General features: G+C 39.5%; 1 protein-coding gene across 20 annotated transcripts in view; it reads right to left on the bottom strand.

The window, feature by feature from the left end:
- PPFIA4 (PPFI scaffold protein A4) overlaps positions 1 to 27,822 on the bottom strand; it is a 149,946-nt gene that overhangs the window by 23,262 nt on the left and 98,862 nt on the right. For 16 of the 20 annotated variants that reach the window (XR_013545078.1, XR_013545079.1, XR_013545077.1 and 13 more), the window contains 11 exons: positions 27,248 to 27,339; positions 24,324 to 24,465; positions 22,396 to 22,601; positions 19,916 to 20,156; positions 18,848 to 18,883; positions 10,734 to 10,867; positions 9,526 to 9,692; positions 6,993 to 7,086; positions 5,773 to 5,854; positions 2,760 to 2,960; positions 1,367 to 1,429 (listed from right to left, as the gene is read on the bottom strand). Coding sequence is in view for 14 of the 20 variants with exons in the window: in XM_072997086.2 (XP_072853187.2) it covers positions 1,367 to 1,429; positions 2,760 to 2,960; positions 5,773 to 5,854; positions 6,993 to 7,086; positions 9,526 to 9,692; positions 10,734 to 10,867; positions 18,848 to 18,883; positions 19,916 to 20,156; positions 22,396 to 22,601; positions 24,324 to 24,465; positions 27,248 to 27,339 (1,458 nt within the window). In the remaining 6 variants the exon portion in view is untranslated. The remainder of the gene's footprint in view (positions 1 to 1,366; positions 1,430 to 2,759; positions 2,961 to 5,772; positions 5,855 to 6,992; positions 7,087 to 9,525; positions 9,693 to 10,733; positions 10,868 to 18,847; positions 18,884 to 19,915; positions 20,157 to 22,395; positions 22,602 to 24,323; positions 24,466 to 27,247; positions 27,340 to 27,822) is intronic. The other 4 variants (XR_013545081.1, XM_072997089.2, XM_078393315.1 and 1 more) reach the window with 1 other exon arrangement.

The following is a 27,822-nucleotide window of genomic DNA, read 5'->3' as shown; positions in this document are numbered from 1 at the left end:
AAATCAACAGGCAAAGTCAGTTACCACTATACAGAGGTTTGCAATATTTTAGATACAAGCAAAGACTTTGCATAGATTCAAGCAAAATAATCAAGATATTCCCAGGCAGACAGCCACACAGCAGGATGATTATTAAATTAGATAGCTCCATTTTTCATCATTTCTAAGTTTGGAAGATCTCATTGCAGTCAGCATATTCAACTTCATAGGCATAAGCTAGAGAAATCTAGATCACACATGACAGCATCACCCTTTATGCAAGGCAAGCAAAGAGGCATGTTCCAAGCACACAGGTTAGCAGCAGCAGTTCTGGTGATAGATGATAGCAGGCTGAAGTCCCCTGAAGATCAAAAGCTTTTATTCTTAAAGAACTATGAAAAACAGCAGTTGGAACGTAGCATTTGATACCTGGATTGAGACACTTGCTGGTAACATATTCCTACATTTGGTTTCACCCTAATGCTGACCTGGATGAGCTACACCAATAGGTAGACATTATTTCTTTGGTATTATCTGATGAATGAATTAAAATTTGATTTTTACTCACAAGGGTTCCCAGTGTGACAAGTACAAAACAACACAGTGCAGATTTGTACCAGGGAAAAACTGCTACTTGTCTGAAAGTGTGCTTGCCACACCTTTATATGAAAAGCAAACGGACATAATCTGACATATGATTATGTTTTTCACTCTTGCCCTTGTACTTGGTAAACACTGCACTGCGCAGGCACAAATCCTGACTGTAGAAATGACATAGCTGCGAGCTACCCAATATGTAGATGAAAGAGGGCTTTCTAAATATGTCCATCTCTGGACCTGGGAGGGCCACATTTGTACCCTTAAATCTCCCCCCCCCAAAATAAAACCTCTTCCTTAAATCCCTTGTGCCTTTTAGAAATTTTTTAAAATTAAATTAGGAGGGCAGAGGACTAAAGGGCTGCATGCAGACTCCTAGTGAACCACATACCACCCAAAGACTACATGTTGCCCACCCCTGATCATTTACATCTGGTGGAAAGAGCCACATTTGTAACACACCTGGAACTTTTGAGAATTCTTGAGGTAGCTTTTAACAAAACACATTATGACTTCTCAGTTACAGTAACAATGCCTCGGACAAACATATGTTTCTCATTTCTCTGTATCCAACAAGACAATCACTGGGCTAAATTCTCAACAAAGGTAATGTGGATGGTAAAGTATGCTGGGAACACAAAAGCTGAAAATAATATTTATGAAAAGGCTTTCTTTTGGACCAGATGCAAAACAATTTTCTTGCCAGTTTTGATGATGTGCTTGCTGGCAAACACCTCAATTACTGAAGCACAAGCCATACGAAGATGAAAATTACACAGAAAAGACTTACCGTTTTTGTTGAAGTTGCCATAGTTTCCATCTCTTCATGTGTAACCCAGACATTTCCAGATGACTGATATAAGGGAGAGTAACAGATAAACAGAAGAGGAAGGAACTGTAAGTAAAATACTTCAACCTGACAAACAAATTAAGCCACTGCCGATTTCTGTATGAACACAGTTTTCAAATGCCTCTGGCTACAGTTATGAAAAGTCATTTTAAATTAAATGTTGTTATTGTTGTTAGCCGCCTAGAGTGGTCCTCACCGACCAGATAGGCGGGGTATAAATTAAATAAATAAATAAATAAATAAATAAATAAATAAATAAAATGGTCCTAAGTTTTTTGTATAAAAGGTTTACTCAACACTATCACCCAAAATATTTTAAAAATGAAGCTTTTGAAGTCAAGAGCAATTTTGTGCCAAACAGATGTGAACTCCCTTTGGTAAAAGGCACATCAATCAAAGTGATTATTGTTTCTTTTAGAATTTGTCATGTTAAGAGTTATGCAACTGCAGTCTACTTCCTCTTGATTAACTCTTCAGTCTCTTATGTCCTTATATTTGCCCTACATTGCTGCCTTATCCTGTTGTCGTCCCCATCCTTAGTGACAGGATCTGAGTACATTTTCTTCCACACAGATTTTTCTCATCATATTTCTCACACAGCAAGCAGAGAACCTAAACCAAGTCTACAATTGAATTTCTGGGACAGACAAGCAGTTTTAAGGAAAACTAGGCCACACAGGGCCTGAGTACAGGCTGCTCCCACTGATTACAGGAAAATCCATATGTCCACACAGATTCTTGGCCCCACACTTTTACCTTGTTACGGTATGTTGCTTTAAGAACAGTTAATAGCAATGACAATACCAAGAAAAATGTATAACATTCAATCTATCTTAAAAGCAGATCTTGAAGGAAAAACCACAGGCTTTCATTACAAGAAAGCAAACAAGCATATTACAATGAGCTTGCTGAAATAAGCCACAAGTGATGTGAAAGCATAATCTCTTGCAGTGGTGAAACAAAGGCCCAATTTTCCTGCATTCATTTTATTCAATATTAATTATTATATTTTTATACTGCACCATCTTGCCACTATTCTGGGAAGTTTCTTCCCATTAAAATAAACATATAAAGAACAGTCAACTCTCAACATTTGAGCTTCATTTAAGATACATGATTTTCTATTTGCTCTTGAAAGAACATGGGAATCACAGCAGTCATCCGAAAACTACACTCTATCTAAAATGTGCAAGTTGGAGTTTCATCGGAAGGCTCTGGAGTCTGATTTCAGCCATTCTTACTGGGTATGAAAACAGCATATATATTTTTCTGGTTAAAAAGGAAAATGAAAACCAGTTTGTTAAATCTCAAAAAAGCAACATGAAATACTTACTGTCCTTGAGGTGGGAGGAGCTGAAGGGCTTGTTAGTGACACCATTTCTTGAATTGCCAAGCGCAGTTTTAATCGATGAAGGGCGTTACTGATGCCAATTTCCCTCTGTATCTCTGTATCTGACAAGGCAGACATAATAGCACCACTCTTCACATTCGCTCTGCAAGCTGCAACATACCAGGCAGGCATGCCCACCCAAAGCTGCAACACAAAAAGACATAGATGAGCTCTTGTTTATGGCTTTAGTCACTCATGTTTTCATACAGTACACAGAATCCATGTCATACACATAGCCTCAGGTGAGAGGGATAAGTTGCTTCAAACATCCAGTTTGTTCAACCAGGTTGTTCAAATCCATCCAGTCAATCTTTTACACTTTGTACCAATAAGTATTCCTAGGAGCAACTAGAGAGCAATCCAATGTCCACAACAGTAAACAAGCATGAGCCAACACTGGTAGCTTAACAAATGTAAAACCCTCCATATACAACAGAGAAAGAGTAAAGGAAAAGCCTTCCTTAGCATTTTTCTAAAAACTGGTGCATCTCTGTGAATGACAGTAAACTGATAAAATTATCTTGACCAAATAACATGTACTTTCTGATATATTCATTTTTCATACTTCCCTGTTCTGAAAGATTTGTGGCTGCTCATAAAGGTTCATTGAATGCGTAGTCTTGATGCCCATTAGATTCTATAGAGGCTTCCTCCCACGGAACTATCCCTCCCACGGAACTTTGAGAATCCCAGATAGCAGATACTCCCAGAGTGGTCCAAGTTACTTTCCTTGGTTTTCAAAGGAACTCCAAAGAACATGAATGGTAGAACCATGGAAATAGAGAATTGCTCTGTAGCCTACTGTTCCTGGATTCCCATTGCCTGGTGTATTCTGGGAGTCCCAAAAAATCCAAAAGCCCCATCCCTATCACAGTACTCAGCAAAACTAATTACACCAACACAATCATAATCCCTTATAACTGACTTAGGCAAACACAATAAGAACAACAAAGATTAATAATTGGGATGCAAACAGTTAAAGATGGTGTCTGAATGAGAAATTGGCCAAGTGGCTGGGATTTGTCCATTTGTAAAAGTGACAGAACACTGCTTTAAACCAGCAATACAGTATTATATGGTTGATTCTCAGCTCTAAAGAAATAAGCAAAAAATGGCTGAAATCCTATTGCTTAGTGTAGTAAGGCCTATTTGAATCAATGGAAAATACAGAAGAAGTGATTCAACAAATCCCCATTGATTCAGTGGGTGTATTCTAGTGTGAGTTACTTACACTATGCAACAAGATTTCAGCCATTGTGTATTTTAACTTAGTTAGACATCGCTGAAAAAAGATGCAAGAAGCAATTTCCATGTTCAGATGGGGTAGAAACTCAAAGTTAAATAAATAGAACAACTGAGCAAATTCCATACATTTTTATTCCATTTAATTTTAGAGTATAAACAGAAAATAGCATATCTTTGGCATGATCCTTCATCTTTGCACACAAATAGTACAGTAATATCTGGAAAACCATAAAAATGAGGAAAATTACAACCTGTATCGGACTATGAGAAAAGTAAACAAAAAGGCACTGAGAGGGTTTTTTTGTAACACAAATATCATACATTGCTTTTATGCGGGTAGGATTTTTTGTACATACTGTACTTCCTATGTATGGAATTTTAAATGCTGACAAATATCTTTTTCCTACAAATACTTTATAATTTCATATATTTTATTTTTACCAATTAAAAATTGCTTTAAATTGTATGTACATTTGGTACATCATTAGTCCAAAGTTTCATTAATGTAATCTTCTGGTTACATTAACTGATTTCTATCTGCCTTTTCTCAAAATTAAGATTTAAGGCAGCAGATTTTAAAAAGTTATATTAAAACACATGTCAACAAATTATAATATTAAAACACACGTTAATTGTGTACTTTAAAAGCTAGAAATAATCAAAGTTGCAGCATTCGCCAGTGAAATCTGTTTTCTGCAACAATCATTCAAAAAAGGATAAAAGAGAATGATACACCCTAGCTTCACTTGGAAGGATGTTCCACACACTGGAAGCAGCCAGCAAGAAAGCCTTAAACCATTCATTATGTATGAGACAAAACTGAGTGTTCATTTCATAAGTATATTTTACATAGGAATTCTTGTAAAGTATTAAGTATCTGCCATATATGCTGAACATCAGTTCAACAGGGTTGAGCCCAAATGTTTATATAAATATTTTTGGTTGGAAGTAGTCAAAATATCGTCCAATTTCCTGACCATCATCTATGTGTGGCTGTTTCTCACAACCATTCCAACTCTTTTCTGTCACAGTGCAGCAACAGGTGATACCTCTATTGGACCATTAAAGAAAAAAAAAGCAAGCTTTCAAAGATAATTTTTCCTCAGATGTTATCCCATTAAATTAAGAGTCAATGTACTTATTTATGTTATTTTTATGCTACCTTTCTCTTCATAGGGGACTCACACGCATAATTAAAACTATGAAGTACCTATGTTAAAACCACCATAAGAAACTATACTAAACAATTAAAGCTCTAGCAATATAAAAACCTCTATTAAAAACAATTTATTGTTTTTTAAATTAAAAATCTCTTAAATTAAAAAAAAACCAGCATTCCTAAAAACATGCTGTAAGGACAAAAGGGAGAGGAACAACCTGGATTTCTGAAGGACTGCTTTCCATCGCCTGGGACTAGCAATGGAGAAAGCTCTCTCTCATGTGGTGTCAGCACAGTTGACACTGTAGCATCACACAGGAAATAGAGGTGGCTATGTGAGCAAATCAGAACCAACTCAGACTGAAGCAGCGTGTCAGACCCTTACTCTGAGTAGGTAAATATTTTCATTTTATTCCCAACTATTATTCCAAAAGCACCTATATTTATCTCTAGCCTAGATATAATCCTTATCTAAGAAAAATCATTTTATTTTCTATAAATTAAAGGCACCTACTAAGTACCACTAATATGAAGATACTGAGGCAGGCTTACCTCTAACCAGGAAACTACAGTTGGGCCGTCCCACTGAGCAAAGGGAATGCCCTTTCTTCTTGCTTCCTCCAAAAGTTCATGTCTGGAAGGAGACACAGTAAGCAATAATATAACAATTTATTTCCTTATTAGGCACTCCCCTCCACAATTTCAAATTACTGTAGTTTTGTAGCATTAATGCAAACCCATTTGCAAAGAAGTTACATACACATGGTTACAGACAGCAACATTGCCATAGCAAGTTATACTGCTTTCGTTGTTCATACATGGAATTATATAATAATGGAGTTGAGGGGGCCTATAATACCATTGAGTATAATCCCCTGCTCAAAGCAGGAAACCAGATCAAAGCAGATCTGCCAGAGGGTTATCTAATTTTCTTGTGAATGCCTCCAGCATTAGAGCATTCACCATCTCTCAAGATAATTGGTTCCATTGTCATACTGCTCTAACAGGTGGGAATTTTTTTCTGGTACTCAACCAAAATCTGGGTCCCTTTAACTTGTTTGTCCTGCACTCTGGGATGATTGAGAACAGATTTTGCCCGTTTTCTGTATAACAATATTTCAACTATTTGAAAAGTGCTATCATATTTCCCCTTATAATTCTTTTCTTCAAGCTAAACATGCCCAGTTCTTTCAGTTTTTCCTTATAGGGCTTGGTTTCAGTTCCTTGATCATCTTTGTTGCCCTCCTCTGAAGTTGTTTCAGTAGAGCACTGGTTCCCAAATGGGGAGCACCCCCAAAGGTGTGTCAAAAAGTCTGATGGGGCACATGATTGTGAGATTCTCATAATGAAAATATATTTCAACTGTTTACATTAGTTTTGATTTTCAAATGGCATGTCACTAAATTAATTTAAAATAATTTTACTAGATATTGCATTGATTTTTAAATTATTAATTTTTTATTAAAAGAATGTTGGAAGATGGCAAAAGAGAGGTGGGAAGGCATGAATGTTTTTCACTAAACAAAAGTGGGGTCTGAAGCCAAAAACATGGGAACCTCTGTTCTAGAGCAGTTCTAAAATGATATGAGTAGATCACTCCATAGCACAATTTGGTGTTCCACAAGCATGGACAATTTCACCTAGAATACTTCTCAAAATCCTCTACAACCTGCAGAAAATTAGCTACAAGTTAAGACGATCAAATTAACATTCCCACAGGTTATGCAGTCTAAACAACCTATATCTAGAAAATACTACGTAGGCATGCTCACTTTTTTTTGAGCCGGCGATCCTTCTCTGCTTGTGCTCCGAGCTTACCAAGACCAAGAGAGTCCTGTATGTTGATCTCTGAATCTGTCAGTATAACTGGAAAATATAACAGACAATTACACAAAGACTTTTAGTGACCCAGAAAAACTAAGGTCACGTGCAATACATCTTAAAAACTGAAAACAATCCTGTTAATCTACTACATACCTACCTCCACTATCCTTTGCTAGCCAAGCTTCCCTCCTCAAACCTGTTTCACTTACACATCTTCCTAGAACATTTCTGTCCAGTTTCTGGATTTTCACATGTTAGTCCCATTGCTTACTATTTTCAGAATTCAGACCAGGCCTGTCATTCCATGCCTGTCCTGGATCCTTTTCCCAATTCATGCTGCCACCAACCATTACCCATTAAGCCACCCTTTCCAGATAGACAGCATATGATAGTGGCTATTATAAGAATCATCATGTGCCACCAAGTGAATTCTTACTTATGGCAACCCTTTTAGGGTTTTCTAGGTAGCAACTACTTAGAAGTGGTTTATCATTCCCTTCTTCTGAGGCATTCTGGGACTCTGCAGCTTGCCCAAGGTCACAAAGGTTGGCACTTCTGGAATGCGCGGCAGGGACTTGAACTCCCAACCTCTGGCTCTGCAGCCAGAAATCTAATTCACTGATCTGCCTTATAAAGCCAATCATTTTGAAATGAAATGCAACTTGGTAGACACAGAAAGGAAAACCACATCAAATGCTTCAATGGCCTTCTCTTCTGCACATGATGCCTTCCTCAGATAATTCAAATTATTTATGTTTCAAGTTTTCTTTAATTGCTAGCACCATATATCCTGTAGTTCAAACATTTGTTTATCCTGGCTTTGCTCGTGTTCTGATACCCAGATTCTCCCCTTGCTCACTCTGCTCCATGAGATTATATCTGTCCTAGGTGCTATTTAGATACACAAACAAGTATAATGGAAATGTAAATTGTAAATCTATGACATGGTCTAGATCAGTGGTTCTTAACCTTTGTTACTCGGATGCTTTTGAACTGCAACTCCCAGAAACCCCAGTCAGGACAGCTGGTGGTGAAGACTTCTGGGAGGTGCAGTCCAAAACTCCTGAGTAACCCAAAGTTAAGAACCAGTGGTCTAGATCACTGGTTCTTAACCTTGGGTTACTCAGGAGTTTTGGACTGCAACTCCCAGAAGCCTTCACCACTAGCTGTGCTGGCTGGGGTTTTTGGGAGTTGCAGTTCAAAAGCATCTGAGTAACAAAGGTTAAGAACCACTGGTCTAGATGCTCATATCACTCTACAAAGTCTGTGGCAGGAGCTACACATTTCTGATAACCCCAGTAAGCTTTTTTTTACAGCAGGTTATCTGAAAACAGGAGTGAAATCACCTGTTTCACACTTCCTGCTTTAAATCAAATCCTGCTTTAAATTAAAACAGGCTGTGGAGCAGAAGGCAGATTGCTGTGGAGCAGAAGGCAGTGCTGGCAGGCTTCTTACTGCAACTGACGGCACTGAGGTCAGAACAGCCTCACCCACTTGCCATGATGGATCTGCCCTTCCCCAGCAAAAACATTGCTAGTCAGGCAGTGCTGAGGTGGCTAGAAGATGTCCCCAGCACTGGCCAGGCAGCAATGGTGTTTTTGACAAGAGAGGCAGCTCTAGTGGCTCGGTTTTGGCCACATCCGGAACCCCAACTCAGGGCTGTCAGTAGCTAGGAAGCCTCCTATCCTAGCTGGTTGGAATGGAAGCCTTGGTGCTGTTTAAAAATGGCAACAATGTATTGTACATTTTTTAAAAAGTCACCCCAGGGCTTGAAGGTTGCTGTAAACTGACGTTAATCCTTTAAATACAGTATGTAGCTCTGGCCTGTGTCACAAAGTAGCCTACTTTTTCTGTTTCTCAAACTTTTAGTTTAGGGCTAAAAAGCTGAACAAATCAGCATTCTGCCCAGACTGATCCACTGGCTGCTCCTCTTGCTTCTGTCATTTGGCCTTCAGCTAGTTCAGTCCCTCATGCCTCAAACAGTTTCACTTTATCTTTCTCCACTACCCTTCACAGCTCTTCACATCTGTTACATTCCTTCTTAAAATCTACTTTAAGTGCTATCTTGCAAACAGTTGGGCTATGAAAATATCAACATTTCCACAGCATTTAAGCAGTCTAAAATATTCTGAATTGCTGTACTTGTTTTGTTTCCTATAAAGGCAAGGCCTCCATAACTACACTGTCCTACCCGAGACCTATTCGTCATTCATTCTTCACACAGATTCTGCAATCCCTGCTTCCCCACTTCATTGTTATTCCGTTAATTCTAAGCACACCTTTGATGGGCACTTTACCAGTATATACAATAGCAGTACCAAAGGGAAAAATTATTCTAGCACGTCAACGATCGGAAGAAACAGATTTAACTGGAATTTTAAGTCCTGATCTTATAACTTCAGTCTTTTTTTTTCTTTCTCCTCAAACAGAGTTACTCTTCCTTTGCAGGAGGGTGGGGGTTGAGGGGAAGAAATCAAAGACCTTGCCCAGTAGCACCTTCTCTGCTCAACTGGATCAAACGACCTTTCTCTTTCTTTCCAAACAAGCGCCCGATTGAAGATTTGATGCCTTTCCTCTTGGAGCCTTTGTGAAGAGAGTCCTGGCTGCTGTTACTGCTGCTCGGATTACTCGCCTGGTCCTCCAAAAAACTAAAGAAAAGCAAGAGTGTCATGCTGTCAAAATCTAGAATGAGGTATGGCTGCCATTTTGCTCTTAGAGTCAACACCATATATATTTCTTATATAACTCTTAGATTTTCTAACAGTGGACTCCTAATTCACTCCTTCTTAGGGAGGAAAGGCTGCTGCTAGCTACAAAATTGTGTCAAACAACTCAGAAGCAGAAAATGAAGACACAGTTCTGTACGTGTAATTTAAATGAATGCACCATTGTTTTACATAGATGACAGAATACAGAAATGAACTAAGGTACAGTGGAGTCTCGCATAACGACGTTAATTCATCCAGCAAAATTGCTGTAGAATGAAAACGTTGTAATGCAAAATTAAAAAGCCCATAGAAACGCATTAAAACCCAATTAATGCGTTCCTAGGGGCTTGAAACTCACAGTCCAGCGAAGATCCTCCATAGCGCAGCCATTTTCGCTGCCTGTGCAGCGAGGAATCCATCCCAGAAAACAGCGGGGAGCCATATTTTTTACCGGGCGGCCATTTTGAAACCGCCGATCAGCTGGCCGAAAATCATTGCTTTGCGAGAATCGGTTCCCTGCTTCGGGAACCGATCATCGCAAAGCGAAATTCCCCCATAGGAAACATCGTTTTGCGATCGCTTTTGCGATCACAAAACCTTCAATGTAAAGCGATTTCATCATAAAACGGAGTGCTCATAATGCGAGGCACCACTGTATAAGACATCCAAGACAGAAGATTTTATATTTATCCTTTTTTCCTTAGCAATCTTGCTATTGTGGATGGGAGAGATACGCTTAGAAAACAGAGAAAAGGGAATCATTTGTGTTTGGGGAACCAGTAAATATTCCCTTGGAAAAGGAACTTCCACAAATATCCTATATCCTTCTGAAAGAATTTGATCTACTGATTTTCAGTCTGTTGTGGTTGATAATGGACTGGAAGATCTGGGGCTGCTGTTCTGTAGTATCTTGCCCAGCTGTTCACCTACTATTTACAGCAGGCAGAGCCTATCTAACCATCCCTTGCTAGCCCCCTATACCTCTTGCCTTCGTCCTGACTCAGAGCAGGATGTCCAAACTTCTCCAGCCGCAGGGTCCTGGGTGAGGAAGGAGGAGATGTCTCACATTTTATGGTTGTTTTATCTTCTCGACTCTCATCTCGACCAGCTGGTGACTGAGCAGACAAAGCAAAATTAGAGCACAGATCCTGTGCAAATACCTCCCTCCCATCTGCACTGCACACTCACCATAGGTATAGCTCACCTGCCAGTTCAATTAAAAGAGAAGGTGGAAGAGGGTTACATGCATTCAGAATGTCATGGGACATGCTGTTCACTGCATGCCCTAATCCAAAGGCCTGGATGATTGAGTGAAAATTACCAGTGTAATCTGGAGTGATGCTACCCTAATGGGAGGAAATGGTGCCCAAAAACAGCAGGAAGGAGGTGACCAGTTATGAGCCATCAACAACAGGTAGCACTTAAGAGAGCAACCTTTACCTTTTCAAAGCCAGTGCTCTAGTGTGATGTCAACACATAACTGGCGCCACGTTTAAGTATGACTACTCAAGCTGTATAGATCTCTGAAGACAGGGAAGTGATGGCATCATTGAGAGAAGTACTTCATGTTATTTCAATCTGATATCAGTTCCAAATCAGCTCTCTACTGTTATACAGTGGGGTCTTGACTTGAGAACTTAGTCCATATTGGAAGGCGGTTCTCAAGTCAAAAAGTCTGTAAATCAAGTCTCCATTGACCTACAGTGCATTGAAAACCAATTAATCCCGTAACAGGCCGTTTTTGTTCCATTTTGGGTTTTTTCTGGTCTGTAAGTCAAATCTCAGTCTGCAAGTCAAACCTAAATTTTGCGGCCAGAGAAGTCTATAACTCAAAAAGTCTGTAAGTCAAGCCGTCTGTAAGTCAAGGGTCCACTGTAATGGCTATCACTGAAGTATTCATCAACTAAGACATAAGACATAAGACATAAGAAATTTATTTGTCATTGCGCTCACAAGTGAGTGCAACGAAATGAGGTGCTCTTCCCCAAGGTAAAACTGGACAACACTACAAAAAAAGTTAAAATATACACAACTTTCACCATCCAAATATAGATACCCCGTTTTCTCTCAGCAATTAAAATTCCACCAAAAACCTATGGCCCCGCATTTAAACTCAATACTGCACTTGGGTAAAAACTGTTCTTGAATCTGCTTGTCCTTGCTTTCAATACCCTGAATCTCCTTCCTGATGGTAATAGTTTAAAGAGCTGATATCCCGGATGAGAGGAGTCTTTCAGTATGTTAGATATCTTCCTCTTACATCTGTTCTTATACAATTCTTCCAAAGAGAGGAGTGAACAGCCAATGATGTTTTGGGCCGTCTTAATCACCCTTTGAATTGCCTTTTTCTCTGCCACTGTGCAGCTCGTGAACCATACACAGAGACAGTAGGATAATATGCTCTCAATCGAACTCCGATAGAATGTGATTAACAAACTCTCAGTCAATTGTTGCTTTCTAAGAATCCTTAGAAAATACAACCGTTGTTGTGCCTTCCTGATTAACGCAGCGGTGTTTGCACTCCAAGTCAGGTCATTTGTTATGATAGTCCCAAGAAACTTACATTCAACCACCTGTTCCACACAAACTCCATCTATATACAGTGGCTGAATGTCTGCTCTTTTTTTCCTATAGTCCACTATGAATTCCTTGATTTTTTGGATGTTAAATAAAAGATTGGTTTTTTTGCACCAGTGGGATAGCTGTAATACCTCGTCCCAATACGCAGACTCATCATCCCCAGAGATAAGTCCTACTAGTGTAGTATCGTCTGCAAATTTGATAATCCTATTACTGGGATGGTTATTGGTGCAATCCGATGAATAAATGGAGAACAGTAGTGGACTAAGGACACAGCCTTGTGGAGTGCCAGTGCTGAGTATCTTGTCAGTAGAGATGTAGTCATTCAGTTTAACCCTTTGTGGACGATTTGTTAAAAAATCCAAAATCCACAGACAGATAGAATCTGGAAAATCAAGATCTTTAAGTTTGTCTATTAATCTGTGGGGTATAATGGTATTAAAAGCAGAGCTAAAGTCCGCGAACAGCATTCTTACATAATTCCCTTGTGTTTCCAAGTGGGATAAAGCCATATAAAGCACAGTATTGATCGCATCCTCGGTTGATCTATTTTCTTTATAAGCAAACTGAAGCCCATCAAAGGGATCAGGAAGGCAGGAGATAATATATTTCCGAACTAACTGCTCAAAGCACTTCATTAAGATTGAAGTTAGTGCCACCGGCCTATAGTCATTCGGACTGTTTGTAGGCAACTTTTTAGGCAGTGGAACGATGACGGAAGCCTTGAGACAGACGGGAACTGCGCATAGTGTCAGGGATCGATTAAAAATTACAGTCCATATCCCGGCTAGCTGATCAGCACAGTCTTTTACCACCCGACCAGGAATTAAGTCGGGTCCAGCTGCTTTTCTGGAGTTAACCACTTTCATAGTCTGTCTCACATCCTGCTCATTCACAATGAAGGGGGGACTCTGCTGAGTAAATGATGGCAAACGAACAGTTTCAGTTTGATCGATCTCGAATCGAGCAAAAAAGTTGTTCAACTCCTCAGCCACCTCCACACCTCCGCCCAAGGAAACCTTTTTTGCTTTGTAGTTTGTTAGTTGTTGAACCCCCTGCCAAACTTGCCTCATGTTATTGCTGAGAAAGCAGTCTTCAATTCTCCTCTTGTATTCGGCCTTAGCTTGCTTAATGCCTCTCCTCAAATTCGTTCTTGCTGCACTGTAGTCTAGATCATCCCCAGACTTAAAAGCCTTATTTCTAGCATACAACAGACGTCTAACCTTCCCAGTCATCCAAGGTTTTTGATTGGGATAAACCCGGATACGTTTATCCACTGTGACCGTGTCAATACAGTGTGCCATATACCCTAACACTGCAGCTGTATGTTCTTCCAGATCAGGATGGTCAAAAACTTCCCAATTCGTTTGTTCAAAACAGTCCTTTAACTGCTCCATTGCTCCCTCCGGCCAGCTTTTCACTGTCTTGACTACTGGCCCTGACTGTTTTCTCAGAGGAATATACTCCGGAGCTAAAAACAGGGACATATGGTCAGACTGGCCCAAGTGTGGCAATTGTAATATCCTGTATCCATTTGCAATATTCGTGTAGACCTTATCTAAGGTGTTCAGCCCCCTAGTAGCACACCTTACATGTTGATGGAATTTGGGGAGGACTGCACGTAGATCTACATGATTGAAGTCTCCTGCAATAATGTATACAGCATCCGGAAATTTTCTTTGCAAGTTGCCAATTTCATCGCCCAGATGACCCAGCGCCAAATCCGCATTTGCATCCGGCGGAATATAAACAACAAGAATAATAACAACGCTGAATTCCCGTGGAAGGTAAAAAGGTCTGCATTTAACAGACAGATATTCCAGCTCCAAAGAGCTATGACGTGTTATAATCTCTGAGTTTGTGCACCAGCTCTCTCTAACAAACACACACAATCCTCCTCCTCTGCACTTCCCCACATTCCTGTCTCTGTCCAAACGATGTAATAAAAAACCTTCCATATCAATAACAGTGCTTGGAATAGTGGGGTTCAGCCAGGTTTCAGTGATTAACAGCACGCAACAGTTTTTCACAAACTTACTTGAGGAGACCTGTAACCTTAAGTCATCCATCTTGTTTGCCACTGATCTGGCATTAGTCAGAAAGAGACTTGGGAGTGGTAGTCGCTTTGTCTGTTTTTGCAGCCTATACAAAACACCAGCCCTACAGCCCCTTTTCTTCTTCCTCTCCTTACGTTTCCTTTTCCTTCTCACTCTCGCTTTTGCCGGAATTACAGTCCACAGAGAGCCGGGGGACCTTGCAATCTCTGATGGTATGCCATGTTTCCAAATAAACTTAGCTGTTATCTCCTGTTTACATTGCAATCCAATCCTCATAAGTTCACAATTGCTGTAGAGTATATTCACTCCGCCAGAGGTATTCACAACACCAGATAATACACACAAAACATCCATAAAGAACGCCAAGTCGAAGAGCACTGAGCTGCAGCACCTGAATGCGCGGCCATTTCCAACTGTCATTTCCAACTACATATTCACTCTGTGCTAGGGCAAGAAAATTACTGCTTAAGCTAGTGAACTAGGCTCCAGATAGCACAATCCAAGCACTGATGAGATAGTGGCCATATGCCCTGTTTAATCCTCCTTTTGCAACAGCAACTGAAGGAGCAGGAGTAAAGAATATTGCATGCACAAGTCAAGGAGAGAGGGAAATAGCAAACAGAAGCCAACATGGAAACTTCCTGACCAATCTGAAAAGGTGCAAAGTCACCTCAGCTAATATTTCTTAAAATGTATCATAATTATCATAACTATTAATGGCTTTATTGAATTTGGTTAAGAAGGATCAATTGTTGAAAGAAAATAAGGAAGGACTTAATAGTAATAATGATTACGTCAGCAAGGTTAATTTTTGCAAGGAATTAGAAAAATGATAACCAACTCAATTTAGAGGAATGGTATAGAGAACTATGGGATATGGCAATTAATGATAAACTGACATGTGATATGAAAATAAGAAGAGGCCTACCAAAAATAATGATTTTAAGAAAATATGGTGTGTATTCTTGGAATATGTTTTTCAGAGAGGGAAGGGGTATACACCAAGGAAAGAAACAATGAAGTTTTGGAGAGAAAATGGACTGAATAAAATTTAAATTATTAATGATAGCCCTGAGGGTGATGGTGGCACTGGTGTATTATGTAATGGTATTTTATTGTGGTGTTAATTTTATGTTGTTTAGGTCAGATGTTTGTTTAATAAATTTATAAAAAAAATAAATGACTAGTAATTTTTTATGATTCTACCTCTCACATGCTAAACTATCCCTGGGAAGGGAATCAGAAACTGTTTTGACTTCTCCAATTGTTCAATACATCCCCTGAAGCAATATCACTATCAAAGGAGAGGAAGCAAACACACCTTCATAGAGGCCATAAGACACACAGTTGAAACAGAAGCAGTGTCTAAATTCTTCTACACTGAACAAATCGCAAGCAGGCATTGAAAGTGAACTCAAAGGAAGATATATATAAAAAAGGAAGAATCATGCAATAGAAAGGCAGGGTTTATGTTGTACACTATTACTACTACTGCTGCTGCTGCTGCTAATGTTAATGATGCTAATGCTAATGCTAATGCTAATAATGCTAATAATGCTAATACCAATGCTAATGCTGCTGCTAATAATGCTAATGCTAATGCTAATGCTAATGCTAATGCTAATGCTAATACTAATACTAATACTAATACTAATACTAATACTAATACTACTACTACTACTACTACTAATAATAATAATAATAATAATAATAATAAATTAATAATAATTAATAATTAATAATAAATAATAATAATAATAATATGCTGTCAAGTCAGTTCTGACTTATAGCAGCTATTTTCAGGATTTTCTAGGTATGGAGTCCTCAGAAATGATTTACCATTCCCTTCTTCTGGGGTCATCCTGGTAATGTACACTAAATTAGGTTAAGTTAAAACAGGCTAAATTAGGTTAAATCAGGTAATTAGTGCTATGAGGTAAGTGAGGGGTTCCATTAGTGTTACTAGCAAAAGTTGCATTAGTATTATGACATAACTGAATATGCCTTTCTTTTTTCCAATTTTAAATAGTGGTAAATAAATATCTCTGTACAACATTCATCCCAACCAGTTTGCAGGTGAAGCAACAGAAGGATACCAACACACATTATCTTTATGGACAATCTGACAGCCTACGCCCCAGAAAATAAAGCCAAAATGCAGACTGCTTTGAAAACCCTATTCTGCACTGAGGAGAGTATCAAGAAGAAATTTGGGAACTAAGAAAGACAAAATGATATGCACCCCTTGTATAGCCAAGCCAAACTCTTTCAAAATTTCCTAGAATTCTGCCACTCCTTTACATTTGGGGACTTTCTTTTGTGTCTCTCATGAATTCTCCAAAAAGTCAGGTTGAAAGGGTCAAGTGGCTCTACTCTTAAGTGTTCTTTGGTTTCCCTTGGTTGTACAGTATATTGGGCAGAAAAAAGGAAGCACCTTCCTCTTACATGCATTCACAGGCCAAAGCACATAACTGATCCAAAATGGATGTGGCAAGGGCAAATTTCATTTAGAAAAATGAAAAAATAAAGAGTGCACTTAATTGAACATCCTACAAAAGAAAGCTATGGCATTACAAGCTTGAGCACTAACATAAAGAAGTATTATAGACTGTGCCTGAGACAGAACAAGGAAATGAAAATACTGTACCAGCCCTTGCAGCTGGAGAACAGTGTGGATCCTCTGGGTTGGCCAAGCAATGACAGAGATGACAAAGCCAAAATGTCCACTTTGCCTGTTCCAGTGAACAGTAACTTTCATTTCGTCCATTTTACAATCTACATCGTTCTCCTGTAGCTCAGACCACTGATGTCTAGGACCCTGAATTAGGAAGCATTCCAGCTTTTGGAACGACCATACATAATTGCTAGAAATCAGATACTGTGTAAATGTGTTATGATAGTCGCAAAGCCACCAAATAAAGAGCCACTACATAGAACTAAACAAAGAAAAACCTGAAGTCAAACATTAAACCCCAATTCCCACTGAGTATTGAAGGAACGATCTGAATTGCCCGATCTCTATTGCAAAACAGATACCCTGTACTTCAAAACTTTCTATCCTACTGTCAATTAACTTTGTATTCCGAAATTAAGATGTCGGACTGAACATTCTGCTAATTTTTTTATTGGTTCACATACTTATTGTCCTTTAGAGAGTCATTCCCCATAAGTCTGCACTTTCATATCTGTGGTCCTGACTTTAAACACCCTCTTATTTCACACCTATAATGCATGTAATAAATTACATATTCTGATGACAAAAAATAGGATTTCCAATTTCAGGATTTGCCTTTTTAGTGCAGAGTTCTAGACTACACAGAGAAACACTGAGAGACAACAGATAACCCTATTTCCACTGATGAGAAATACATTAATTTTTTAAAAAAAGGGAGCTACTAATTACAAAGTTCTTTAATTATTTTCCCTTAAAATAAATGTCTGTAATACCCATATTACAACTTACAGAGCACAATACAAGTGGCTAATGGGGAAACACATCCCCTCAGCAACAACACGACTTGACTGGATTGCAGGAAAAAATGTCTTCCTGGAACAAAACATATGTTGGAAAGGCTTTGGATTAGAGATGTGCAAAATAAAGGTGTGCTTTTGGACTGTAACTCCAAGAGGAATTCTGAGACTTGTAGTCAAAAAACACAAATCCAAAAACGCATTTATTTTGCAACTCCAAGAATTTTTGTAATCCTAAAACACAAATCTGCATTCCTCTATTTTGGATAATCTGCCACAACTGTGCATTTACTGCAGCAGAAACAAAGCAAATAAAACATCAGCAACTTACAGCTATAACGTAAATGTTTGTCTATATCTCAGAATGGCGAACCTTGAGCCAACAAAAAACCTGAACTTCTATGCAAAAACTCTTCTTTAATGTATTTTAAGTTCTGCAAATCAGGTCCTAGACCTAATGTCCTAAACATTAATGATACAGGGGAAATTGTACTGTAGTTCTGCTTCCTGCATACAGTATTCCTTTCTTGATCTTCCAATTGCAAGGAGGATTTTAATATTTCTTTGCAAGAAGCAAAGGGAAAGAGTGAACAGAATTTCTATGGAAGCAGCAGATTTAAAAGACCTTGCTGCATCTACAATAAAGATGAAATAAAATTATCTGTCAATCATACAGAAAATGTCCTGTACAGTTATGTATGTGTATATGTTTTATGAAGCAATTAAAAATTGTTTGATTTGACTTAAAATAATCAAATGCTTTGCAAGTTCTGCTGCTTCACTTGCAAGAATAAAGAGGTTTTCTGGAATACAGCAAGTTCCAGCATGCTAATGCGGTTTTCTGGAATATAGTTAGTTCCACTATGCTAATGCACTCAGTTATTCAACACTGACACAGCAGGTTTAGCAAGGGGAAAGAAGAGCAACTGGGTTACAATAAAAGAACAAAGACACACACTGAAAAGGAAAAAAACCCAACAAACTCACAAGGAGCTTTCTCCGGTGTTTCCTCAAGTCACTGGGCTGTCAAAGACAAAACACAAAAGGGGAAAAATTACCTCAAAAGGAAATAGAACCAGACTCTTAGTAAAATATGTGCTACAACTTGGACAGAACACAGCAAAAAAACCCGGACCATCATTCATGGTGAGCAAGGTATTTGGGGGAAAAATAGCAAACATTATAGTTTTAAATTTAACACCTCTTGTTAACACAGCAGCCAGTTGGAGTTTGTCCCAAAAGATCTCAGAAACATAAGAGACAGAAACACACAAAAATTGCACAAATGCTAACATCCCAATGTAAATCACTAGGTGGGTTATGTCTCAAATAAGCATGCTGACTGGGGGTTCTGGGAATTGTAGTTATCTTACCAGAACTAGACGCTTGAAACTTTGCACAGATGCTACTAATTTTCTAGCTGAAGCAACTGGATAGTTTATAAATCAAAAGCCTGTCCTGGCTGGGGGAGTCTGGGACTTTTATTCCAAAGACATTACACTACTATCCTATGACAGTTGGGCTGAGTAATGGATGGAGCACTGGGGTAAGGAGAGAAAAAAGATTAGAGTTGCAGGAAACTCCTACTGAGGCAGGGGTATAAGAGAAAGAGAGCATTGTGGTGCTGGAGGCAACTAATGAGTTTCTGACCCTACTACAAGCTGAATGAGTACAAGGTAGAAAAGGGGAAAGGAGAAAGGATTCTGTGTGTGTGTGTGTACACATGCACATGTGTGTGAAAGAGAGACCACTGTGAGAAAAAGAATAGAAGAATTTAGTGAGCAGGAATGAAGAGTGAAGGCACTGGGGTCAGGGTGGGATTCATGAGCATTTAACTTGGCCAACACCCAGTGTCTCTGCTGATTTATTTAAATAAGCAACTAAGGGGAAATAGGGGGAGGGTGATGAGGTCCTGAGCATTGAAAAAAGGATATTATATGGCCATATTATATGGTCATAGAAGCAGTATCCACAGAAGAAAGCATAAAATCCCACTGAACAGCCCTCTGGTCTTCTTGACTGAGTATATGACATATCTTCTCTTTCCGTGCTTACAAGGGTCATGCTGCATATTCGATCAAGGTCCTGAGCTGCACTGCGAGAGCTGAGCTTGGGAGTAGAACGCCCACTGACAGGAGGAGATGAGCTGGCTAATGACAAGGCAGTCAGGGAGGTGGGGATCGATGCTCTCTTGCGTAGCTGTGTTAGATTCAGGGCTTCCATACTGCCGCTGGTGACACGGCTCTCCAACTGCTCAGCCCGCAACTCAGTTGATTCCTTCTCTTCCTGGATCATTCTGAAGGAGAGAAGACATTTTGCTTCAGTTGGCAATGCGTCTTTTAACCTTTCTGTCAGGTTACTTAAGATTATTCATATGCAGAAACAGAAAGAGTCATACAAGAATTCTGACCACAACATGCCCCTAGCCTAAGATCCAACCCAGAGCCATGTGTTTATGCACCACCTGGAGGGGGGAAAGCCATACAATTTATTTCCATTTTGCTACTTTCCCTTTACAAAAAATCTCCTTAGGTAAAGGTAAAGGTAAAGGTTCCCCTTGACAATTTTTGTCCAGTCATGTTCAATTCTAGGGGGCGGTGCTCATCCCCGTTTCCAAGCCATAGAGCCAGCGTTTGTCCAAAGACAATCTTCCATGGTCACATGGCCAGTGCAACTTAGACACGGAACACTGTTACCTTCCCACCAAGGTGGTCCCTATTGATCTACTTGCATTTGCATGCTTTCAAACCGCTAGGTTGGCGGGAGCTGGGACAAGCGACGGGCGCTCACTCTGTCGCATGGACTCAATCTTATGACTGCTGGTCTTCTGACCCTGCAGCACAGGCTTCTGCGGTTTAGCCCACAGCGCCACCACGTCCCTCCTAAAAATCTCCTTAAGCCTACTCTAATTTTTTTATGTTTCCATGGGCCAGCTTCTCTACACTCAAGCAGGTGTAAGAATGAGGCTATAATCCAATTTTTATATTAGACTGACAGACTGTTTCTACTTCCCAAGAGTTGTCTGCTCAGTCTCTGAAGTACACTTGTGTCCCTTAGAAATTACTCACATACTTGATTTCCACAATTCAAGGCACTAGAAATAATTTCATTAAAAATCAAGATTCTAAGCATGGAAAAATATCTTCAGGTGCTAGACTTTTTATGCTTTCATACATTTTTCTTAAGTATACTGTTATCAAATCACAAAAGCAGTATTACAAAATTTAACTAGCCCCACAGTTCTTTTTCTGTATCTCACTGAGGACTTCAAGCAAAGCTTCAGCAAGTTGTCCAAGTTCCTGTAATCTTGATCACCCATTTGTTAAAAAAAAACAACCAAGTGACATGTTACAACCATAATGGCCCCAGAAGTGGTGGTGGTAAGCTCAGATAAGGCAAAACTGCCCCTCTATTCCCTAGAGGACATGTAAAAATTGGGGGGGGGGTTACATTTGGAGCCCTAAGGGCTGTATGTGCCCCGTATGTGGCCTGCAGGCCACATGTTGTTCAGCTCTGGTGCACTAGGATAGACTGTTTTGTCTGATTCTGTATTGGTTGATTATCAAGGATCAGTGCTGAGATGTTAACTTACCCCTTAGAAACACAACAACATTATGTGATTCCATGTGGCTCAATTACTCCAAGGCAGCTGGACATGGTTGCAACTTGCCTTTTTCAGAGCTCCCAGGGAGAAAGCTAAAACTGTGCATGTTCTACATTCTCTGTGCATTTAGCAAACTGCTACATACAGTATTTTTTATGCTTTACCTATAGGAAATGCTAGACAGATCTGTGGTTTAGATATTTGGCTGAAAAGCAAGGGATTGAGAATTTGATTCCCCACTATGCCTCCCTCACAGGGGCTTGACACAATGGTCCATAGGCTCAATATATTTGCAAAGGCTTTCATGGCCGGGACCTAATGGTTGTTCTGGATTTTTCAGGCTCTTTGGCAGTGTTCTGAAGGTTGTTCTTCCTGATGTTTCGCCAGTCTCTGTGGCCGGCATCTTCAGAGGACAGCAACCAGAACAATCGTCCATAGGCTCCTTTCTAGCTCTGCAGTTCTAAGAAGTCTGAGACCTGAGATGAATTTATTTATTTATTTATTTATTTATTTATTTATTTATTTATTTATTTATTTATTTATTTATTTATTTATTTATTTATATCCCACCTATCTAGTCAATTGTGACCACTCTAGGCGGCTTGTGCTGTTTTCTAGAAGGCAGTCCAAAAAGTTACTAAGGCATCTTCTCTCTCAAAATATTAATGATAATAGCTCAGGAACACTAACTATTTCTTTCAGCAACTATTCCTAATTTTTCAGATAACCTCCTGATAGACTCTGAATTTCAAACCTCATATTCCTAACCTCTCAGGAATTTTCAGTCATTTGTATGGTTACCTTACTGCATTGGGGTGGGGGTAGGGAATCTGACATTCTGGTTTTGTGCAGTCATTCCTTTGAATACACACAAATTCTTGTCAACTGTATACTGCACACATAGCATAAGCTTCACTGGATTAGACCATACCTGATCTCTTCATTGATAGCGTCCAACTGTTCCTGCAGCATCATAGCAAGAGTCTGAGCATCAGAGTGACCACTGGGAGATAGCATGTCCATAGAGCTAAAGACAGTCTCCTGGTCGTCCTCATCAACATCAGAGATCTCTGGGTCACTGTCAAAGGTGTGAGCTGCAGTGGCCAAGACCCCACTTGGCTGGGGAAGTTCCCAATCCTGAAAATTAAACAAGGAAGATGACAATTATCCCTACTTGAAGAATGCTATTTTCTGCAGCTGTGTCTGAAGATGTATAAGCCTTCATTTGGACTGAACTAGGGATGTGCACCAGAACCAAAATGTTGAATCCAGAATTCAGATTCAGAATTACAGCCTACTTCACCAACTATCACATCGTCTCTTTAACTAAGCAATGTCCTGCCTTGTCTGTATGTATAAAAATTATCTGAAAGCTTCACTAACAGTGGAAGAGAGACACCCATCCCTCATTTCTTCCTATTGTTCCTCTGTATCTATTAGAAAAGAGGCACTTGAATTGTTGTTTATTATACAGGTAGTCACAATCTTACCAATTTAGATATTTCCATCAGTAGGATGAGGTTGGACTAGCCAGAACTGAATTTGTTGCCCTGCTACTAAATGTGTATTTTGTCTGCTACAGCAGCGGTCCCCAACCTTTTTGGGACCAAGGACTGGTTGGGGTGTGTGGGCTCCATGCGAGGGGGGCAGGGGCACACCTGTGCTTGTGGGTGGGCATGTTACGCTCATGGAAGGTGTGTTGCATTCATGGAGGGGCGTGTCATGCTCATGAAGGGGTGTGTGCATGTGAGCGTGACACGCCGACTGTGCGTGCATGCGGGGGTTGAAGATCCGTATCCGTGGCCCAGTTCCAGGAAGCCCACAGACCGTTACCGGGCCGCAGACCTAGGGTTAGGGAGCCCTGTGCTAGAGAACATCTGTAACTCTGATTCTTTTGTATTTGTACATTGTTTGTAGAAATGCTGTTTAATCTTTTTGTATATGTATACTCACCATTCTTAGTGTTAAATACTGTCTTTTAATGATGTAAGCTGACTTGCTTCAGCTAATCTATTTTTTTAAGGAGGAATGTGGGGTAAAATTATCTTAACCAAACTAATCAATCTCTAAAACTCCTCCAAGAATATACTAGACACCTTGACTTCTATAGTGGAAGACAGGCAAGACAATAAACATGCTAAACACACAAATCTCTGAAGCCAACAACTTCGTCAAGGCATTTCACAGTGTCTTTTGATTTTGCCTATTGTTAACATCACAAATGAATTGAGCTGAGGGATGACTTAAATCCACTGAGTCAAAGCTTAGTGAATTCAAGTTGCCTTAAACCCCGATTCTGCCCCTTTAAGGTACATCACTCAACAGATTATCCTTCCCAAGCTCTATATGAATCTGTAATATCCAAACAATTACTGTTTTGAAAAATGTACTGATGCCTAAACATTAAAGCATATATATGCTACCAGTCCAACTTTCAACATGGCTTATAAAAATAATGAAAAACATAAAAGAACAATGCAGATATCAATACCAGAGCCAAACCAAGCAGTAAAACATTAAGGCCTATAACAGATCTCTTTCTTGCCCAGATTTTACAGAATGGCAGTGATCCTTTGAAACTTCATCTCTTCCACCCTCTGCACAAGCCCATCACATAAGTCCTGTCCTGGCCATCATCCAGTGGCCTTTCTGCACAACAGGGAGTCTTTTTCCTTCAGAGGGTTTAGGTCTGCAGCTGTTATTGCCGAGTGAAAGCTAAAGCCCCTCATTTTAAAGGCACAGGACAGCTGTTGCAGCTGTTACCATTACAAAGATTTTGTGATATGCTCCAAGATACAGAGTAACAGGAGCTGCCCATAAGAGATTAGCTGAAGTAAGCCAAATTATCAGGAGTTTTACCTTTGGGGGTTCTTCCCGCAGAGATGCAAATCGGCTTTTTTGTGTCCGGTGAAGGCTGGAGGATGTTCCAAAGGGTTCAGGGGATGCATGGACCATGGTACTCAGGGGATACCTGAGGTCTGGAGTGCTTCCAACAAGAGATCTATAAATTTAGCAGATTTAGTCATATTTAGTGTAATTTAATGTCCATTTTGAAAAATAAATCCATACATGTTAACTTACAGTATGTTTTCTCTTATTTTTAATCAATATGTTAAAAGCTGATATACTGCTGATGTCAAAAATAACCAACAAAATATACACATTGAAACACACAGTAGAGTGTCATATTTTAAACAGCCTGAGAAAGAGCAAAATGTTCCATCATTTACACAACAAGAAAATAATACAATCTCCATAGAAGCATACAGTGGTGCCTCGATTTACGAACATCCCAAATTATGAACATTTTGAGTTACGACCAGCTCCGGCCGCAAAATTTGGCTTCAACTTGCGGACAGAGCTTCCAGTTATGAACAGAAAAAGGCAGGCGGGAAAGGCGGGGAATTCAAATTGCTAACCGTTGGTAGGTGAAGAGGCTGCTTCTTTGTAGCTCTTTCGCCCCAGCGGTTATAATGAGTGCAATCGGAGGAGGCTTTGGATTGCCTGTTAAGGTAAGGTGCTGCTTTCTGCTTTTTAAAAACTGTTCTTGTTGGGTTTTGCAGCGTGGTTTTGGGCTGGGTGGTGGGATTATGTTTCTATGCTGTGATGGGTTTTGCAGGTTTGTTTGTTGTCCCCCCCATTTCCAATGGGTCTTGGGGTGTTTGTTTGCTTTTGGAGGTTCCCCCCCATTTCCAATAGGTCTGGGGGGGTTTGTTTGCTTTTTGGGTTTTTTCATTTCATGCTTTTTTGCATTTCCAATGGGTCTTGCACGCTTTGCTTGCTTTCTGCTTTGCTTTGTTGCATTTCTGATGGGTCTTGCATGCTTTGCTTGCTTTTTGCTTTGCTTTTTTTTTTTGCATTCCCAATGGGTCTTGCATGGTTTGCTTGCTTTTCCTCCACCCCCCCTTCGACTGGAAAGATTAACCGCATTTCTGATGGGTCTTGCAGTTGTGTGTGTTGTGTTTTTTTGGCCGGAACAGATTAATTGCATTTCAATGCATTCCTGTGGGAAATGGTGCTTTGATTTATGACCATTTTGAGTTACAACCATCTTCCAGAATGGATTAAGTTCATAAATCTATGCACCACTGCATTTGACATTTTTACTAACAACATGCTAAGATAAAACACTAAATGTATTTTCATAAATTTGAGATAATTGAGGCTCAGGCAGTAGTAAGTGTTCTTAACTGGCACTGTAGAAGAATAGTACAAATGGGTATGATAGAAAGAAGGGTTCTGCTCTCATAATTCCATTTATTGGAACATGAAATCTCTTGAAATTAATTCTATTTTTATAATAAAATATGTATAAATGTGAATGCATGTTTCTATATAAACATATTTATTACTACCCTATGTCAAAGGATTTCAAGGCAGGGTACAAAACACCACAAAACATCCTAACATAAAACAACAGCTTAGAAGAATTAACGCAAGGTTTGATTAAATGGTGGGGAAAGGTAAACATCTGTGTGGTGATTTCCTCTAAAGTCCCTATCCCCCCAGGCCTTCACGAGGTTCTCGCTCTTCCTTCTTCTTCGCTGCCACCAGATAGTAATAGTTTAATATCAATTATGTATAGAGACAAGTGTGCTGTTTAAAACGTAAGGCTTTTATTTGATCAGGGAAGTTATTAGGTGATATATATTCATGAGATCAATCACAGGCTGCCAATCACTTATACTGTAACTAGTTCCTGGAAAGCTGAAGGTGCTTGCTTATCTTTGGTGGCATGTTATGTAGTTGTGCCCTCTAATGGATCACACAACGATAGCAAGTCATCAGATTTTACTTCCAGTTACAATTTCTTGAAGATTTTTAAAAGACTGGACATGCAGGAGAGTGTGGAAAAGAAAGTGAGAGCTGCAATAAAATATACTTGCAAGTAGGAGCTGCAATAAAATGTTTCAACATAGAATGCTCCCAGGCATGATTCCAGCCAACCATGCTTTCCCCCCAGATACTTCATCTCTTCATCTTTTCTCCCTCTGATCTCCAGGTCAGTATGATGTCCCCTTAAGTATGATAAGTGATTCAACAGTTTTTGGAACCCACCCACCCCCTCTGGTATTCCCTGAGGATTTTTGTATTTCTAACAACTCTAGTTTTCCCTCCTGCCTACTGCTGATGTATCTCTCATTGAACATTAAAAGTGCTGTCATCCACACCCGGAAAATGAGTTTGGAAACCATGTACAAGACACGTCATCCCTCAAAGCAATTTTCACAAGAGTGTTGAAAACTTGAAAGGCTAATTGCCCAGGAGAGGAGGCACACCTGTCAATTTCCTTAATCACAGAGGCCAGAGCAGAGATGTTGAGCCTGACCAGTTCTCATGGGTATTTACTTAATAGATTGTGCCAGGATTTTTCTGAAATCTGTGCAGTTAACATTTACCAATAAATCAAATGGAACAAGAGATTACCACAGAGCAGATTTTGATGCAACCATTCAGTAAGTGGAAGACCTGCATTTTACCTGCTGTTGTTTTTGTCAGAAAGAGGCACCAACCAAAGTAATATAGAGCATACCAATATAGTAGGAGGAACATGTGCAAGCTGGAATTAACAGTTTCCAGATGGCTCCTTTTGCAGCAATATACTAAACTCAATGGTGTGAGAAATAGTAATAACAATTTCGTAGACATTGCAACTCAGCCTGAGCTAATAGGATACATACATGTAGGCACAAATAAACCTGCATAACAATGCCTCAAAGAGTTGCATCTGGAAACCTTTAAACATTTTGCAAAGCTGCAAAAAAGAAACAGACCATCCTTACCTTGTATGAACACTGTCAAGAAAAGATCCACTTCTAGTTTTCAGCTGCTCAATTTCTAATCTCAGTTTGTCAATTTCCTCTGATAGCCTCCTCTGTTTGAAACAAAACAAGAAACTGTTTCTCTGTATCCAGTTTTTATTTATCAACCAAACTCAATTAAATACATCTGTGAAATCCCACTTCATGCAGGTAATGGTTGAGAATCATGCTGAGGACAAAGCAAGATAAATAAAAAGGTCTAGGGTGCAAAGAGACAGGGAAAAAAGGAGTGCTAAAACAGGCACTTATTGGCTCTTGGATGTTAACATGGACAGATGATGTCCCTTAGAAATTGTACCCCAGGTGTTCTCCAAAAACTATTTATGATTGTGCAAGTACAGGATTATTTAGTACAATCTATAGTTACCCACAGAATTAATCCCCAAGCCAAGGTTTATAAATTTGGCTACTGAACACAAGCCTCCATTGCATTTTCTTCCTTAATGGTATTATGCTGCACAGATTACATAGCAAAGTTTTATGTCTACGTTTTAAGGATAAAGGTTGCAGCAGTCCTGCTTCAGGGATAATACTGC

Source organism: Pogona vitticeps, chromosome 4 (genome assembly GCF_051106095.1).
Source record: "Pogona vitticeps strain Pit_001003342236 chromosome 4, PviZW2.1, whole genome shotgun sequence".
Lineage (NCBI taxonomy): Eukaryota > Metazoa > Chordata > Lepidosauria > Squamata > Agamidae > Pogona > Pogona vitticeps.
Note: the sequence above shows the minus strand (reverse complement) of the source record. Positions and strands in the feature narration are given on the sequence as shown.